The sequence below is a fragment of the Drosophila biarmipes genome, chromosome 3L (genome assembly GCF_025231255.1).
Source record: "Drosophila biarmipes strain raj3 chromosome 3L, RU_DBia_V1.1, whole genome shotgun sequence".
NCBI lineage: Eukaryota > Metazoa > Arthropoda > Insecta > Diptera > Drosophilidae > Drosophila > Drosophila biarmipes.
Genome location: NC_066613.1, coordinates 12,206,098 through 12,224,281, shown reverse-complemented (window position 1 = coordinate 12,224,281; position 18,184 = coordinate 12,206,098). Strand labels below are relative to the sequence as shown.

At 42.5% G+C, this 18,184-nt stretch overlaps 3 protein-coding genes across 5 annotated transcripts; all 3 read left to right on the top strand.

The window, feature by feature from the left end:
* Window positions 1-418: 418 nt before the first annotated feature.
* Window positions 419-4,065, top strand: LOC108028737 (L-lactate dehydrogenase). The gene is made up of 4 exons (XM_017100703.3): window positions 419-554; window positions 2,246-2,625; window positions 3,121-3,576; window positions 3,648-4,065. Exons 2-4 carry the CDS (start codon window positions 2,248-2,250, stop codon window positions 3,810-3,812), a joined length of 999 nt encoding a protein of 332 aa, XP_016956192.1. The 5' UTR covers window positions 419-554; window positions 2,246-2,247; the 3' UTR covers window positions 3,813-4,065.
* Window positions 4,066-4,793: 728 nt separating this feature from the next.
* On the top strand, window positions 4,794-6,120 carry LOC108028178 (lipase member H). Its single transcript, XM_017099840.2, has 3 exons — window positions 4,794-4,977; window positions 5,036-5,748; window positions 5,806-6,120. The coding sequence occupies exons 1-3, from the start codon at window positions 4,794-4,796 to the stop codon at window positions 6,037-6,039; spliced, it is 1,131 nt and encodes a 376-aa protein (XP_016955329.1). The 3' UTR covers window positions 6,040-6,120.
* A 911-nt stretch (window positions 6,121-7,031) lies between these two features.
* On the top strand, window positions 7,032-18,179 carry LOC108028604 (bestrophin-2). 3 transcript variants are annotated; one of them, XM_017100523.3, is made up of 12 exons: window positions 7,032-7,139; window positions 9,914-10,285; window positions 11,405-11,515; window positions 11,579-11,765; window positions 11,827-12,195; window positions 12,296-12,424; window positions 13,077-13,184; window positions 15,282-15,521; window positions 16,016-16,325; window positions 16,438-16,530; window positions 16,601-16,843; window positions 16,911-18,179. In XM_017100523.3, the coding sequence occupies exons 2-12, from the start codon at window positions 10,215-10,217 to the stop codon at window positions 17,477-17,479; spliced, it is 2,430 nt and encodes an 809-aa protein (XP_016956012.1). In that variant the 5' UTR covers window positions 7,032-7,139; window positions 9,914-10,214; the 3' UTR covers window positions 17,480-18,179. The 3 variants fall into 3 exon arrangements, with proteins under 3 accessions (XP_016956012.1, XP_050741725.1, XP_016956013.1); XM_050885768.1 differs by having other exon boundaries at window positions 7,038-7,269; window positions 16,787-16,843; XM_017100524.3 differs by having other exon boundaries at window positions 7,038-7,269.
* The last annotated feature ends 5 nt before the right edge of the window (window positions 18,180-18,184 follow it).

Below are 18,184 nucleotides of genomic sequence, written 5' to 3'. Positions count from 1 at the left end.
GATAAATCGTATAGGTTCCTACATAAAACATTAAAAACCCTTTTTTAAATTACTGAAAAATTATATTAATTGGAGTTGACAAATAAATCGGTATTAAATATATAATCACATTAGTTCTTTGATAATGCTCATATTTTAAAAATAATTTTGATACCAACTTAACAACAATATTTTTCTTCCACCAGTAATGGTGGTAATGTAAGTACGACTTCTTAAATATTTATAAAATACAAAAGGTTGACCTAACTAAATCAGGTATCGAATATACATTTAATCGCTAATCCTTAATGTGTTCCGCAATTTTTTGGCAGGACCCTAAGCTAGTTTTTTCCCAGTGTACCGGCGTAGAAGGAGAGAACGAGAAAGGTAGCGAGAGAAATGCGGCTGCGGAGGCTACAAAATCCAGCGGCGGCAGCTAAATTCCAAAGCAGTCCGCCTGAAGTGCAAACAGTTCGCAACGAACGCGCAAAGTGAACGGAACGTCGAGCTCAACCACAGAGGCCCAAAGCAATCCAGTGAAACACCAAGTGAATTAAAGCAAAACCAATCCAAAAGTAAGCAAAAATACCAGCATGCACTCGGAAAAATAGTTCTAGTGACTGTTAGATTTAGACGTATTCACTGCCTGCCCCATCAAAGTGCATTCACCTTTCAGGGGTCAGGTGCAACGCTCGTTTCCGAAACCAAACCTCGCCCTTGGCCTTCCGCACTTGCACCTCTAGTGGGGTGGGAATTTCCGGGCTTTTCCGAAAGGCGGGAGGGGTGCCAATTGGGCGTACAATTGGCTTTCACTTTTGCTTTCATTGGGAGCATGCGCCGTGTCGCAAACAGCTGTTTCCCCATTTTTTGACGGGGTGACGTCGAGCCCCCGACTAAGTGGAACAACCGCATTTGACTTTGAGGGAAGGTCATCTGTAGGCCCAAGTGTAGGGCACACAACAAGTGGGGGTGGAAAATATTAATATCAAAATTAAAATTTGTGACATAAAAATGGGATATTTTCCACTTTACTTCTTATAAGAGATGTTTATAGATACAAATATTTGTGCATTTCCGTGTTATATACATTCCTTAAAGAAATTGTTTAAAAAAAAATATTTTATTTCCTTTTAGTTCTTATATTTTTTAAAAAATTAACTTTATTTTTTATTGCTAGTCTCCGTTAGCCATAAAAAAACATTTTTTTTCAATACCTGTATAGATACTAGCTGACAATAAAAATAAACCATGCGCGTTCAGCCATTAATCATTATCTAGTTTTTATATATTTGTGACATTTCTGTGACTTTTTGTATCTCAAAATTGGCTCTGCGGAACTCATCGGAACTCTCGGGTTTTTTCTTATTGAAACCCCACCCATATTCTTCAGAACTCGTGCACTCGTAATTCAAGCTAGGAAAACACTCAACCTGAAGCAGATTCTAATTAAAAACGTGCCACATGTTTATATAAATATTTTCTCACTGATAATACTCTCAATATGCACTTATAATCTGAAGCAATCTAATCTGAAATAATTTTGCAAACATTGGCAACCAACTCAACTTTGGCCCCCCAAAACCCTTCCTGCAAGCGATAAGGCTAGTCCTACGTCACGGTGATAGAACCGATATATGGTATATGGTATGCCACAGTCATCAGTTATTCACAGTCAAGTTATTAATAATCAGGAACATGCAATAATTGGATTAAACAAATTGCTCTAATGGTTCGCACTTTATCGATAAGATACGAAATGGCCAAGTTTCCAGGAAGTCAATCTGGCGGTGGTCGAATCAGAAATAAAACGATTAATGCTGAATCGGGGGATTAATTTCACAAGGCTTCGCATTTTTGCATTGATAAAACTTCCATTTGGGCCTAATTAGATTTTATCTAAATGATAAAAGAAGACCCTAATTGACTGCCACTGTCATGTGCCGTCACAAGTTGGCGCTATGAATTGCTATATAAAAGAGCCAGAAACATCATAGGTTAATTTTTTCGGCAATGTTTTCGGTTCGGTCCGGTTGCGTGTTGTGGCGATGTCGCTTTTTTCTCATTAATTCGACCTTCGTGAAGGTTAAAGAACGCCGACTAAGCAGTATGTGTGTGTTTGTGTGGGGAGAGTTTCCCCAAAAAAAATTGTGAATGTTTTAACTAAATCATAGGCACGTGATGGCACTATAAATGGGTAATCCCCCAGGGGAGACTACCGGATTTATAATCGGAAAATTAAAGGAACATTCTTTTATTTACTCCCTAGCAATGGCCGCCATTAAGGATAGTCTGTTGGCCCAGGTTGCCGAGGTGCTGCCCAGCTCCGGGCACAAGGTCACCGTGGTGGGCATCGGCCAGGTGGGCATGGCCAGCGCCTTCAGCATCCTGGCGCAGAACGTCTCCAAGGAGGTGTGCCTCATCGACGTCTGCAACGACAAGCTGCAGGGCGAGCTGATGGATCTGCAGCACGGCTCCAACTTCCTGAAGAACCCCCAGATCACGGCCAGCACCGACTTCGCCGCCTCGGCCAACTCGCGGCTGTGCATCGTGACCGCCGGAGTGCGCCAGAAGGAGGGCGAGTCCCGTCTGTCACTGGTTCAGCGCAACACCGACATCCTCAAGAACATCATCCCCAAGCTGGTGGAGGTAAGTGAAGCTTAGAAATATTTATTAAAAATAACACTAACTCTTAAAAGCTGAGAATTTCCCAGAGATACCGATAAATATCCTATAATCCATCCTATATAAGAAACATAGTGATAAAAAAACTTGTATTATCCAGGTGTTTAGATTTTATATTTGAGAATAAACTTAATATTACTTCTTAGAGTTTTGAAGGATCTGGGATTTGCAGCATTTATTCATCAAAATAATTACAAATTTGTTGCTTAGAGCATCAGAGATGCTAAATTTCTTATGAAATATATTTTAAATTTTGTTTTATGTTTATGTTGCGATAAATATTTTAATATTAGCAGTTTAATTTAGCTGGGAAACGAAACTATCTGAAAGAAAGTTCTAAATTAAACAAATTTTTTTTTTCTTAATAAAGCTTAGTCATTTTTAGGGAATCCTTTGAAATTTTCATTCGGTTTACTATTTTGTAATACCTGTAACTAACGTTTCCGATTCCACTTACAGTACAGTCCCGATACCATCTTGCTGATGGTGTCCAACCCCGTGGACATCATGACCTACGTGGCCTGGAAGCTGTCGGGTCTGCCCAAGAACCGTGTGATCGGCAGTGGCACCAACTTGGACTCGTCCCGCTTCCGCTTCCTGATGTCGCAGCGCCTGGGCGTGGCCCCCACCTCCTGCCACGGCTGGATCATCGGAGAGCACGGCGACAGCTCCGTGCCCGTGTGGTCCGGAGTGAACATCGCCGGCGTGCGCCTGCGTGAACTGAACCCCACTCTGGGAACCAGCGAGGATCCGGAGAAGTGGAACGAGCTGCACAAGCAGGTGGTGGACTCCGCCTACGAGGTGATCAAGCTAAAGGGATACACCTCCTGGGCCATCGGCCTGAGCACTGCCTCCCTGGCCTCGGCCATTTTGCGCAACACGAGCAGCGTGGCCGCCGTCTCCACCTCCGTTCTGGTGAGTTTCTAAACAACGATTATAACAATGAAGCATAATTATTAATTATATATCTTTCCCAAATCTTATAGGGCGAGCACGGCATCGACAAGGATGTGTTCCTCTCGCTGCCCTGCATCCTGAACGCCAACGGCGTGACCTCCGTGGTCAAGCAGATCCTGACCCCCACCGAGGTCGAGCAGCTGCAGAAGTCCGCCAACATCATGTCCGATGTCCAGGCTGGTCTCAAGTTCTAAATGCAAGCCATCCCACTAACAGATCCATTCACAAACCAAACATAAACACAACACAAACAGAGCGGAATGCTAATTTTAGCCCAATTTGGAGCCGCGGGGGAGCAGATGCCAGTGAAGAGATGCCCCGGATCGGAGCATCAAGTATTTCTGACTACCAATGTTTATTTTTAGTACACCTCTCAATTTATTTATTATTTTTATGACTTAGCTTTTGTGTGCCCACACGAATAAACTGTTTAAAATTTAAGTTTAACCCGCAACGCTCTTGTTATTTGGTTTCTCTTGGGTTCTTCCTTGGATTTCCTCTTTGTTTTCTTATGATAATTTGACCTGGATTAGCAAAGCTCCCTCGAACACCACTGTACCACTTAAGGAATCTAATCTTAAGGCCACTCTCGATAAATTCCGCCCGGAAAAGGATCAGAGTCAGACAACAACCGCCGCTACCTCATTAGCGTAAATTTTGAATTGTGAATCGCTTGTCCATCAAGACGAGTTCTAGTCAAATTTACAGCCCTAACTATACTTGAAAAATAAGCACTTAAACTCTTTTAGCCGAAATATACATTTTAATGAATAAATAAATTAGCACCTAGTTGTCTTCGAGCACCCATCAAAAAATGAAGATTGTAAGCTTAATCAATTGACGGAAAAAAGAAGTGAATGAAGTGCTGCAGGGGGACTTTGGCAAGAATTTTCATATTGAGGCACGATCGTTTTTCGGGGTGATAATCAATCAGTTTCGGTTTGGCCAGATTTGAGGGCTTATCTGGCACCGCCACTCACTTTTGGGGCTGAAGACTTTGGGGCGGAACCGCAGACAATGGCCAGACAGAACCCCCTCTTAACAGACGTGCTGCATCAAGCTAAAAAAATGAACCGAAATCGAAGACCAACTGGCAGATAAGAGAGTTTCGCTTGGCGAGTCTTTGGGCCCGATAAGACCTGGCTATAAAAGAGCCCCGGTGTTCGACTGCAGACATGAGAGCAGAATTCACCATGCAGAAGAGCACAGCCCAGATGATCGTAGCAGTCTGCCTGATCTGCCAGTCTTTGGCAGTGGAACTCAAGGATAGGGCCAAAGGGCCCCTGAATATTGACGGTGTTCAAAAGCACAATTTAAAGCTGCTAACCGAGCAACTGAACCGCGGCTGGAGAGCGTTCTGTAAGTTTGAAAAATATAATAAGTAATCAAAAGGATCTCATAGTAATACCTTGACCAGGTGATGCCCCTGTGGATGAGGGTGTAATGTCCCTCTTTCAGGGCATTAATCCCAGCGATGCCCGCCTCCATGTGATGACCATCACTAACCAGAGTGTAGAGCTGCCCATCAAGTCCATATCTCAAATCAAGGACTTCGACATCAATCCGGAGCGCAAGACCCTCATCTATGTGAACGCCTTCCACACGGCCGACAGCTACTTCAGTGTCCAGGAGCACCTGACCCTGCTGCAGAACAGCAGGAGGGATCTCAACATCATAGTGGTGGATTTCGCCAAGGATGTGGCTCAGTTGTACTACGCAGTGCGACACCATCTCTCCGTTGATGGATATTTCGTGTATAAACTGGTGCGGGCTCTCAAGGATGCGGGCATTGCTGTGCAGGACATTACTTTGGCAGGGCACTCGGTGGGTGCGAATGTAGCCGCTTTGGGGGCCCAGCTTTTTGCCCGGGAAAACAAACAGTTGGTGGGTCAACTGATAGCCATCGATCCGGCCACCATGTGCCGCACCACCGATATATTGGTGAAACAAAGTGTGGCCTCAAGGGTGGTGGTTCTGCATGGCGAGGGAGATGTCTTCGGGGTGAGGGTTCCGCTGGGTCACATCGATATATACCCCAATGGCATTGGCTACTTCCCGAGAAGGAAACTTCAACCTGGCTGCGAGTCCAAGATCTGCAGTCACATGTACCCATTTGTTCTATTCATGGAGGTAAGAACCTGTGAGATAACCGAAACATTTTTAATGAACTTTAAAACAAATCCCTAGGCTCTCATCGAGGGTGTGATGATCCCAGCTACCAAGTGCGAAAGTTGGGCCAAGTTCCGGCAGGGCGACTGTAACTTCAAGAACACCATCAACATTGGTCTCATCTATCCAGCCAGTGCCAAGGGTCTTTACTTCTGTTTGACCCAACCGAATCCACCATTCACCTACATGGAACACGGACTCCGCTACAAGGCGAGACGTCCTGAGAAACCAGCTGATAGAAAAACCTCTTAAGTTATATTTTTAGTTGTAAAAAGTGTATCTGTTTTTTAGTTGGATAGTTAATTTATTAAAGTATATATTTTTGTAAGGTAATGGTGTCTATAATTATTTATTTATGGAAGCCTAGAAGTATGCCTCGATTTGCCGATTGTTCAAATGCAGCGTTGCCAGACAGTTGCAATTAGTTAACTCCAAGGTGCTGAAGCGTTAAATTGATTATTTATTTTAATGTTCAATAAATGACAAGTTTATTTGCCAATTTACAATTTTAAGTTTGTGATGGTACCTGAAAATTTCAATTGCGGGTAGCATTAGGGAACCATACGTGTTTCTTTATAGCGGACCGAACTGATCTCTTTGAGAATCCCGCTCCCTTTGTGTGTGGAAAAACTTCTCTTTGTCTCCACTGATCTGTGGCTTTAAGCCAAATGAAACAGCTGATTAACCCCATTGAAGCCGACTCTCAGCCCACAGCTGAAAGAGAGGACCAAAAATTGAGAGGCTACAGATTCTCTACAGTTTCAGGGGCGTAGATGAGTAGGGTTAGTTTAAAGTATTCAAGTACTCAAGATTTAAAAAACTGTTACAAATTTCTTCTGTTAATTTATTTTCCAAATTAAGAATTGAAGACCGGTGAAGACAAGCCTAAAATAAAAAAATCCTTATTCAAATTCTTTAATGATACTTTTAAAAGCATTTGAAAGATTAAAAATATCATTTTGATTAATAAACTCCTAAGTCCTACAACTATACTCACATCAACTTTTAATGTTTTTTTGACTTTTGTAATACAACTAAACTGGATAAAATTGTAGAGCTCAGGGTAGTCAGTTTATAAGCCCCTCTTAGCTTCTTCCGCACCTCTGTCTTCACCAATACGTATGCACCCAGTACTTTGTGGGATCCGCTCGCTGTTGGCTCGCGTACCTGTTGCCAACTAAACTTTTTCGTGCGGGCTGGAATAAAGTGAGTTAAGAGCCGCTCGCGACCAACTCTGGAGCGCAGTTTGGTTGAGTTTGTCGAGCGGTCAGGTTGCTCGGCGGTCGGCATCGCAATCGCAGTTGCAGCTCCAGCTTGAAGTGTCCAGCGATAAACCCGTCGTCGCGCTGTCGGTACGTGGAGCAAAATTAACTGAGCTGAACTGAGCTCAGCTAAAACACTCGCCAGTTGATCGTGCGGAACCCCATTGAAGCCAGCATTCGAATATTACACAAAACGACTGGAGTTTTGTACACAAAAAATGTACGATTTCTGCTGCTGCTGCTGTTTTTTGAGTACTTGTAAACATTGAAGTGTGTAAAGTGTATCGGAATTAAAGGCACCCCCCATCAAAAGTAGATATATAGTGAATGAAAAAGCATGCTCATATGCTCTGGATGAGCAGCGCCATCCATTAGACTCGCGTATCCAATGGGCTGAGTATCCGTATCTGTATCTGTGTATCTGAAATCGTAAACGCGTCGCACGCCAGCGCGTGTCTCCAGCTCTAAATGGCCTAGGCGGCTCCGTAAACCAAGCTTCCAGCTCCCAACTGGTCAAGTTTACTTTTATTTATGTTTTTTCGAGCCGATCCACTGAGGTGTTCAGGCGGCATTCTATTGACCGAATGCGCGGCCAGTCCGAATTCGGATGCAATTTTTCAATTGACTAAGCTTAATGAGCGAAGAGCAATTAGAAAGATGTATATACCCATATAGACACAGAGAAAATACTATAAATAGCGGAGTAATAATGTAATTGATGGTGCCTGGTTGTATAATCCGCACGAGAATGATAAATGGAATGTATTTGATGTATTGGCGAATAAATTAAAGTTATAAGCCATCACATGAGTGCAGGCAATAAATCAATGTAAATGAATGAACAGCTTTGTATGTGTTCGCAGCCCTCGGCGGAAGATCAATAGTGATAAACTTTTAATACCTTAACAAAAACGTTAATTTTTCCTCAAAAGAGCTGTTTAAATCGCTTCAATAATACTTAATGAGTTTGCGGGGAACGCTAACAATGCTAACAGAAATCGGCTTAAGCCTAGATATATCTGCTTTATTGTGTGCTAATGAGGCCCGAAAACTCCCACCTTTCAGGCAGTTAATTCTGGGAACGGCTGCCGCCGGAAAAAGCGCAAGTGGCAGGCGAATTCGAGAGCCAGTGCCTCGACTCATTGGTAAACAAATTGCGGGGCAAATACGTCAGAAGAAAGTGAAAATTATTCGGCCCGAATTCGTCACCAATCAATGTCGGCTCTTCTGTGTGGTTTACCTCATATCGCGTATACGCAATGTGTTTACCTGAGAAGCTGCATCCCCTCGTATCTCCAGCGCAGGTTGACAGGCTATTTGTTCTGAAAATATATTGCCACCGAGCTGGACAGTCGAGATTAAGTCTCGGGGCAGGGTCAATGACTACTATTTGTCTCCAAAGAACATGTAGATTGCGAAACTTTCAGCCGTCAGGCAGTTTTAAACAACTAATCTGCGAGGCACGAGCATCTTTCATTGTTTTCCAACCGCTAAACAATCGTGAAGTTCTTCGCAACTGGCCAGAAGTAGCCCCGTGGCAGTGGGTGGCTTCTCTAGCCGTGTAATCAAACGCCATCGTGACTTAACGTGGCCTAGACCCCGGCTCACAACCGGTTGGCTCTTACATTCCTGAAGATCACCTGCTATGTTTGTAAACGAAATTAACGCGCTAAAGTGAAAATTGCCGGAGTCCCCCGTCCCTGGAATCCGTATAGCTCCGAGTCCCATATAGAACCCGTTCTGTGGCCCCCGTCTGGTGATGGCTTATGCAAATATTTGCAGCATCGACTAGCGCTAAGGAGCAAATACAACAGGTTTAAGATATTCGCATTTACGGGCCCAGGTTGCAAAACACTGTTTCAAAAATCTGTGATCGCCAATTGTTCGATTAATCAAAATCGCGTCGGAGAAACGCAACATAAACGGAATTAATCAAGAGCCGAATCAACAGAAAACGGGAAACGATAAAGACTCGTGGCGCTGACGGCGCGAATTAAGCACCCGCAGAAAATACAGAGAAACTGCCGAATTTTTGCCCAACCCAAGGTTTTCTGAGGAAAAAAATAAACAGCAGTCCAAAAATCCCGACATCAAGTCGTCCAGATTCCATGCCATTGAGGGTTTTGGGGAAATCCTGATCTTTAGGTACTTAAAAAACAAAAGGCCCCCAAAGGGAACCCGCAATAATTGTGTGTACAAGGTGATCGTAATAAAGTGAAGTGAAAAACGCCTTAAAAATGTGTTTTATATATACACACTAGCAGTGACAAATTAATATATGGCCATAACTCAGTTCTCAGCTTTGAGCAACGCATTTCACCCGAACCGAAAGTGCATAGCCATTTAAATTTACAATAAATTCAAAATAACAAAGTGGAAAACAGCAGCAACAACAGAAATACTGTTCGATACGTGCCGGAATTTAAGTTGAGCTTTTGAGCCCTCCAGTATTATTTGCATGGATTGCATGTGTATTACTCTGTACGGTTTTACTGGGCGCGTGTGACCGCCCACCGCCTGCCTCCTATTGTTGGGGACACAGTCAAGCCTCGATAAGGGGATATGAAACTGTATAGGTGTCAGTTTTAGTTGTTGAATGGAAATAAAGAAATATAAACCATTGGAGATTTTTCAAATAAAATAAGAACGACAAGAACGATCCTTTCTGAAACTTTAAATTAGATTTTTTGTAATATGTGAAATAAATATTAATTTAAAATTAAGAGATGCTACTATATGTACATTTTTGACCATCGAAATATTTGAAAAACAGTTTATTTAGTTATTTAAAATTAGCTTGATCAAAATGCACTTAAATTACACTTTTTAAGTAGTACGACTGTATATTTTTTTTTATTTTTTAGGAGAAGCTTAAAAAACTGAGGCTTGGAGAGAGCGAGAGGCAGAGGCAGTCGCAGCCTGAGCGGCGGGGGTGTGAGTGAGAGGGAAAGCAGCCGACGGCGACGCTTTTTCAATGACGCGACAACAAAAACAATTAACAAAATTCGCGTACGAAATCAAACAACAACTACGATTCGGCCTTCTCCGTATTGGCAGCGGCCTAGCGCCGGCAAAAATAACAATAAAAGCCAATTGTTTGTGATTAAGTAAACAAAACAAGATCGGCGTAAAAACTAAGTCTGGAAGGAGGGACGTCGGCAAACAATGACCGTCTCATATGCGGGGGAAGTGCCGAATGGAAGCAGCTTCGGCTGCTTCTGGAAGATCCTCTGGAAGTGAGTATTATCTATAAGAAAGAGTCCTTAAAAATATATAAAAATTTTGAATTCCGACAGTGTTCATTAAAAACTATTTGCTTTTCCTCGCAATGATATTATTTACATACGTATTATAAAGAAAGCCTGAGAAATATGTCACCAAAACATGAAAAACATTTGAAACAAATGTAGCCCAGGGTCTGGACAATCTGGGTCACCACCCAAGAGGTACCGAATCCGGGGATTTTTCCGCATTACTCACTCACCTGTTCGAGTGTTTACCAACGCAATTAACATCCAATACTCTGAACTTCTCTATTCAGACCCCATATTGACAGTTCCCCCGGCCAACATCTGGTTTCAGGTTATTTTGTTTTTGGAGTGTGTTTATTTTTAACCCCAGTTCGCTTTAATTGTTTCCCAAGTGCAGTCACTCGTAACTGGGCAGTTAGAACAGCAATTCCAGTTCCAGTTACTGTTGCACGGTTCCAGTTTTCGCCATTCAAACCAGAAAGAAGAAAAATTGGTAGCCATAACACCGAGGCTTCGAAGAGCTCAGTTGATAAGGCAAATATTCACTAATTGAAAACGTGTGCAACTTAATTTTATGGCTGAAATGTTAAACTTACCTAAAACATATTGTTTTCTGGCGATAGCCTCGAATTCCTATACTTTGAGTTGTTTTGGACTAATAATCTCGAACAAAGTTTGTTGCCACAGCAACCTAAATATTGAAGAGAAGAAGGCAAGCGAAACCTTGATCAAAACAAACAGAACAAAGACCCCACCTGAACAGTACCAGTTTCAAAGCGGTTATGCGGATCATTATAAATATATATTTTTTATAACGTATCAAATCACACTGTGGCACATTAGAATTCATTGGAACAGACTTGCAAGATTGGAATACCCCCGTAAAATAAAAACTTTGCCGACTGGCGAGCCATTGAGCAGGAAAAACAAGCGGATGAGCGATGAGCAATCAAGGGGGCAAGATTAGATATCTTAATGAGGAAATCATTTTCAATAAAACAAAACCAGTTAGTTACAGTTCAAAGTCGGCAAACATCGGCTGAGCCGAAAATTCCTTGGCTACCTCTTGAGTAACCTAACTCAAATATATTTCTCTTTCAACAGATGGCGAGGCAGCGTTTACAAATTGATTTGGCGCGAGTTAGTTGCGTATCTCTGTTTATATTATACTATAAATGTTATCTACAGATTTGGACTGACGGAAAGTCAGCAAGCGTAAGTATTACAAGTAGTTCATATCCACATTAACTCTGGGATAATCTTGTATTTTTCTGGCAGCATTTTTAAGAAAATTCGCCTTTATTTCGGGCAGCAGAGCGAAAGTATACCCATGTCCTTTGTGCTGGGCTTCTATGTAAATCTTGTCGTGAAACGTTGGTGGGAGCAGTACCGCCTTTTGCCCTGGCCAGATACGTTGGCCCTGTTCATAAGTGCTGCTATACCCAATTCAAATGGCGGTGTAAATGTAAGAATAATTTGATATAGAAAGATCTGCCCTAACTACTATTTAATACCTCAAAACACAGAACGAAACGGGTCGCCTCATGCGTCGTAATATCATGCGATACATGGTTTTGGCCTATGTGATCACCCTGCAGCGAATTTCCCTCCGAGTGAAACGTCGCTTTCCCACCACCCAGCATCTTGTGGATGCGGGTCTGATGCACGAGTCCGAGATGAAGATCTTCGAGGCCCTGAATCAGAAGAGTCCCATGTCCAAGTACTGGATGCCGCTGGTCTGGGCCACCAACATCATCAACAGAGCCAGAAAGGATGGCCTAATCGCCTCGGATCACATTGTCCAGACCATTTTGGTGGAACTCTCGGATATACGCAGACGTTTGGGTGGTCTCATTGGATACGACACGGTCTGCGTTCCTCTGGTCTACACTCAGGTGAGCTATAAAAACTAGTATTCAATCCGAAAATATTTTGAAGTAATATTTTTTTCAATATATGTATGTTCTATTTAATCATAATTAACAACATTTTCAGGTGGTCACCCTGGTGCTGTACACCTATTTCATAGCCGCCCTCCTGGGCCGCCAAATGTTGCCCAATGTCTTGGATAGGAATGGCCGAGAGGACCCCGACCTGTACTTCCCCCTCTTCACCGTGCTGCAGGTAAATCAATTTACTCCGCACCTAATGAAGCCATTTTTTCGCGCTTGATTTAAGACGGTTTAGAAGTTATCTTAATTTGCACGTTCCGCCTTATTTACCATAAATCAGAGTCAAATTTGCACGTCTCGGCGTTTTGTAAAAGTTTAAAAACTTGTTGCGGTTGTTTGCTATTCGCAATTGTTTTTGCTGTTCTCCGCCAAGCCGAGTGGTCGAATGTAATGGCTATACCTTGTTAGCGATATGCCCCGCCGATGCTCTATATATATGGTATACTATATAATGGCCATATCATGATATGGCCACTTACAACAGATGTGTTCGCTGTTTTCCGTTTTGGTTTTTGCGGTTCTCGGCTGGGGACAGATTTCAAGTTGCTTTATGTAAACGATTCGCGGTCACGTTCCACGTAATAAATTGGCATTTTGCAGGGCTCTGGTCTGGTTTGTGTTTCTCGGCGATATAAATCTGTGACAAGTGTTTGGCTATCGTTATTAACTGTTACCGTATAATTTGAAGCCACAAAAAGTGAATGGAATGGCGGAACTTTCCCTGGCGTGCCTTCAAATTGTTCCCAAGTTCTGTTGAAATTGGCTATCCTCCTTTCTCAATGATGTAATTACCCGATCATATCGCTTTCAATTAATCTTTGCAGTTTGTTTTCTACGTGGGCTGGCTGAAAGTGGCCGAGGTGCTAATCAATCCCTTTGGCGAAGATGACGACGATATCGAGCTCAACTGGCTGATTGACCGGCACATCAAGGTGAGTCACAAGTGCTCAAATTTCGCACAATCTTTACGTAACTCAATGTGGCGTTGTGTCCTCACTCCAGCCATCCGTTAAACATTTTTAATAAGCAGTGCCAATCGCATCTGCGGTGCTTGCAGCCATAAAACAATCATTTTTCGTTAGGGATGCGAAAAAATTCCCCCCTTTGAATTTCGCCAAAAACCTGTATGACTCCCAATTAATTTCATTTAGCAAGAGGTAGATAAATTCACTGACTTACAAATTAAATTAAGAACAGTGATGGGAACAGATGACTTACAAATTAAATTAAGAACAGTGAGGGGAACAGATGGTTTTGCTCTGGAAATACTCCAAACATAACTTCCCAGCTTTTAACTTAAACCTTGAGCCCCTTGAATCGCCAAGATACTTATACGTATCTGGTCGGGGATAATACCCATAATTATAAATTCATGGGTTTCCAAGTATTATGACTGCTAAAACCCGAGTTCGCTAATTGGGTTATCGTGCTAACTAAGTAAAGATTTTGCGCTCTTGAAGCGATAATCGCTTGAGTCAGCCACTTCTTTGATGGCTGCTGAAAGGAAAAGAACATGTCTGTCTGCCACGTGCTAAAAATAACAGGCATTCTCTACATGACCAACAAAAGACTGGGGAGGAGAATACATTTTTTGCATAACGAAGTGCCCTTCGCCCTGATAAGAAACTGAAAATAAAACAATAGTATACTCATTTTATCATCAGTTCTTTAATTTGTTTTCTGATTTAGAATTCAATAAAAAAACAATATTTTAGACAACGAGAATTTTCAAAAGATATACCTATTCTATTATCAAAACTTGCAATTATAAAAAGATAAAAAGTTTGTATAACCTGAAATTTAGCAGGGATAAGCAAGTGTGCTGAAATTAGCATTTGCTTGTGCCAGAATATGGGAAGATTAAATTTGCATTCATAAAGAAAAACTTGCCTTACCTTAACGTAATTTAATCTTGCAGTGTGGGATAAATCTTTTAGATTTTGAAGTACGTTTCAATTCATTCTTGAAAATAATTGTAAAAGTTGCAATGAATCAATATAAATATTCATTTTAAATACTAGTCTAGCTTAGCATTTACATGTGCCTGCAAATCACGCTGAATAAATCTTTATTTATGGCATTCACTTCAGAGTTATTCAATGATACTTAACAGGAATCACGTAATATACCTCGATGTGTAGCTTTCTATTAGGACCTAATTTAAATTTCAAAAGTTAAGTTCGAATCCCGAATATTTGGAGCTGGATTAGGGCATCTCGATTCGACTATAACCCTTCGACTGCTGATGCTGATTGAAGTTTTGGACTTGGGCTTTGGAGCCCGACGTTGGAGTGTGTTGGGAGCGCGTTTTGCATGTGTGCAATCTGTATCTGTGCTTGGGGTCTGCCGTCGCTTGCAATTATTTACAAAAGTTAGCAGCAGCAGCAGCAAAAGTAAATCGAAAACAGGTTTTTGTTCAAAAAATGAGAAAAACGGCGAAAAAATACAAACTGAAAACATTGAAACCTCTTTTGTAGAGCTTTATCATTGACTGTTTTCGTGTGTGTTTTTATGGTCAGCGCTGGGTTTGCTCGACTTCGGAAATGCATCCCAAGTGGTCGAGCACACAAGCGCCCGCTTCGGGCCCGGTTATCAGCAGGGGGTTAATGCCAACACCTCTGCCAGCTCTTCTGGCCCAGTTAAACTGCACTCCACATCCACACGACCAGACGTGACTCTTGGCTCACTCGCTCGTAACTGGCAAATTGAAAGCAGAGCGCGGCAAAATGATTAAGCAAATGAGTATTTTTTTAATTTTTATTTTTATTATTGTTTCAGATTTGTATTTTTTATTATTTGCAATTTTCTGTTGTGGGCTGTGCGCTGGTTTTTGTTATGGAATAATTAAAAAACTTGTAAACAATTTCACTTTTTCTTTTGTTTCGATGTGGGACAGTAGCCACGGTTCAATTGCCGTGACGTAATAGGGTTTAGTGCCTCCTCGAAATAGCCCGAAAATCGCAAATGGCAAACACGTTCCGATTTTGAAAAGCCCTCAAGTGATCCACTTTTGACAAACCCGCTTTCAGGCCGCCTACATGATCGTGGACGAGATGCACGAGGAGCACCCCGAGCTGCTGCGGGATCAGTACTGGGAGTGCGTGGTGCCCAAGGACCTGCCCTACACAGTGGCCTCCGAGCACTACCGGAAGGACGAGCCCAAGGGATCCGCCGAGAAGTACAAGGTCAAGAAGGAGGACGCCATGTACGCCAACATAATGCCCGGTGGCGGCAAGCGGATGCTCAACGACGACGTCTACGCGGACTACGTGAGTATATAGTGCCCAATATAAAAAATATTCCTAAGTAGATAAATTGATAAAAATGTATATGAAGTAATTAAAGCATATTTAAGAAATAGGTGAAACTTAAATTACCTTATGACCCACATTTATTTATATTTCGCGTAATGGCCACACACTAAAGAAGCTCAAATACACATGTTTTCAAAAAAGTATACCTGCAAGCATTAAAACACTAAAGTCACTTAACATTTGGAACCATAGCCACTTACTGTCATTGTTTTATTATTCTCGCATTCATTTTGACATTATTGGCGTTTTGAATAACTTATGGAAAATAACTTTAGCTTAAAAGGCTATCAAACGTTTTAAAGTTTTTTATGATACTGGATTATTTATGATAAGCTTGTACACATTTAAAGTTGTCTAATATTTTAAAAAGATACTTTTTCTTTATGTCACTGATAAGTAGTGAGTTATTGATAAAGGATATTTTATAATTAAATATTTTACCTCAACAGGAGAGCGTGGACACGCCGATGGTGGAGCGGCGAAAGAACAACTGGCTGGTTCGTCAGCTCTCTCGAATGGGCTCCATGAGGAGCCAGTCGACGGCCTACTCCTCCGGCGGAATGCCCTTCAACCGGAACCGCCTCAACTCCGTCTACTCTAGTCCCGAGTCCGGATTGCCACTGACCATCTTGCAGCAGCAGCAACTGCAGCAGGCGCATCAGCAACAGCAGGCGGGATCGCAGCCAAGTAAATCGAGTCTCTACGGGAAGTTTGTGCACCGCAAGTCCATAAGAGCACAGAGGCAACTAATCAAGCAGAGTGAGTAAATAAAATAAATTCACTTTATATATTAAATTATGACAATACCAAAACTCTTTTCTTTAAACCCCCAAAAGTATGTTTCACTAATTAAATACATTTTTATTCACAGACTCCAAGTTGAATGGCTTGAATGTGAATGTGGCCAAGACCAGACCGCGGATTCCCACACCCGAGGTAACTAAGGAAGGCAATACGAATCCAGGTGAGTGAGAACGCACAAACAAGGCACCAATCCTGCAACTTTCTGAACAACTCGCACCACTCCCGTGTAGCCACCAGCTCCGTCCTTATGGCACCACAACAGCTGAGCACCACCAGCGCACCACCGGGCATGTACCCCTCCTCCTACGCACCCGACCCCCTTCTGCACCAGGAGAGCGGCCAGGTGCTGGGCACGCTGCTGCTCTCGCCCATCAAAGAGATGGATAGCTCATCGTCCAATAACACTCTGATTCCAGGACATCCCGCCACCGCCGCCCTGGCAGCCAGCATGAAGGAGGGATTCCCAGCGAGCAGTAAGTTTCTGAGATACCATTAATATTTTAGTTTACTAAAGAAAAACTTTTATCCCCCTATCTATAGATATGCCCGCTGCCACCAACATCACCACACTGTCGTTCCCCTTCAGCGTGGCCAGCAGCGGTGGGGAAACGATGCCCACTGGAACCCTGAGCATCTTGCCCATTTCGGCCAACGCCCAGTTGCCCACGATCACGACGACGGCCAGTGGCTACGACCCCAACGATGTGATCACCACCATTCCGGTGTCCCTGTCCATTCAGCGATCGCCATCGGCACTCTCCATCGTGGAGCTGACCGGTGCCGACGTCCAGGATGGATACAGCAACAGTGGGTCCAGCAATGGCAATGGTGGTATCACCACCACGGCCCTGCTCTCCGTGAAACCCCTCAACGGAAATCCCAACATTTCACGGAACAACAGTTTCAACTTGAGCTTCAATCTGCAGGATCCACAGCAGCGGTCCTCCATGAGATCGCCAGCAGCCACCGATACAGTGGACAACTCGGCCACGATGCCAATGCCTCACAGAAGTGGCGGTGGGGAAACGGGAGGACTTGGAGGATCTTCGGCTCCCTCAACTCTGGCGAAACACAAGCCGGAACAAAAGACCGGAGAGGTGTACGTCTGACATTGATATCCTTCGGATTAGATTGGTAAAGATTCGATCGGAATTTGAGCCACGTAACTACGTTTAAGACCCAATGGCCTTGGGCCACCCGGAACCACTAAAATGATATTATCAATAGCCTAGAAAGGTTCGATTAGTTCAAGGTTTTGTCCTAGAAGTCTTAATCGCCGTTCTTATAGCAAATCAAGCAGCAGATCAGGAAATCTCAAACCTGTTTTATGGAATTGGAATTGGTGAAAAATAGTATATACTATTTTAACCTTATCAGATCCCAACACTTCTTTGTTATATGTTCAGCTCAACAAAATTCTAGTAAGACAACAAGTATATTACCATCCATCTGTAACTGTAAAGAGTATTGTATATAACTAGCGTATTTGATAGGAAATTGACTTATTGTTGTGGCACTTGCCATATTAGTTAAGCGTTTGAATCTTTGCATAACTTTATAAAGAATCTCTATCTCGTGTAGGCCGTGTAAATACTTGTAAACCAACACAGTATGTGATATGCGATTGTTATCCAGCTAGATTTTGTATCTTTACAAGTACCCATAGATAAGTGCCTTAATATATATTTTGTAACCATTATTCCCTGTATGTGAATGTAGGAAATCTATGCGATTTTGTCCTTTGTACAGATCAAGAGGCAACGTCTTGTATTTATACTTTTAAATAAAATCAACCACAAAATAACGAGATTTTA

Excerpts from the sequence above, each read along its gene's own strand:
- LOC108028737 (XM_017100703.3), top strand. The coding sequence starts at position 2,248 with ATGGCCGCCATTAAGGATAGTCTGTTGGCCCAGGTTGCCGAGGTGCTG. Across the intron at positions 2,626-3,120 it reads TCATCCCCAAGCTGGTGGAG|TACAGTCCCGATACCATCTT; the intron begins GTAAGTGAAGCT and ends TTCCACTTACAG. Across the intron at positions 3,577-3,647 it reads CCGTCTCCACCTCCGTTCTG|GGCGAGCACGGCATCGACAA; the intron begins GTGAGTTTCTAA and ends CAAATCTTATAG.
- LOC108028604 (XM_017100523.3), top strand. The coding sequence starts at position 10,215 with ATGACCGTCTCATATGCGGGGGAAGTGCCGAATGGAAGCAGCTTCGGC. Across the intron at positions 10,286-11,404 it reads TTCTGGAAGATCCTCTGGAA|ATGGCGAGGCAGCGTTTACA; the intron begins GTGAGTATTATC and ends CTCTTTCAACAG. Across the intron at positions 16,326-16,437 it reads GAGGCAACTAATCAAGCAGA|ACTCCAAGTTGAATGGCTTG; the intron begins GTGAGTAAATAA and ends TTTTATTCACAG.
- LOC108028178 (XM_017099840.2), top strand. The coding sequence starts at position 4,794 with ATGAGAGCAGAATTCACCATGCAGAAGAGCACAGCCCAGATGATCGTA. Across the intron at positions 4,978-5,035 it reads CCGCGGCTGGAGAGCGTTCT|GTGATGCCCCTGTGGATGAG; the intron begins GTAAGTTTGAAA and ends TACCTTGACCAG. Across the intron at positions 5,749-5,805 it reads CATTTGTTCTATTCATGGAG|GCTCTCATCGAGGGTGTGAT; the intron begins GTAAGAACCTGT and ends ACAAATCCCTAG.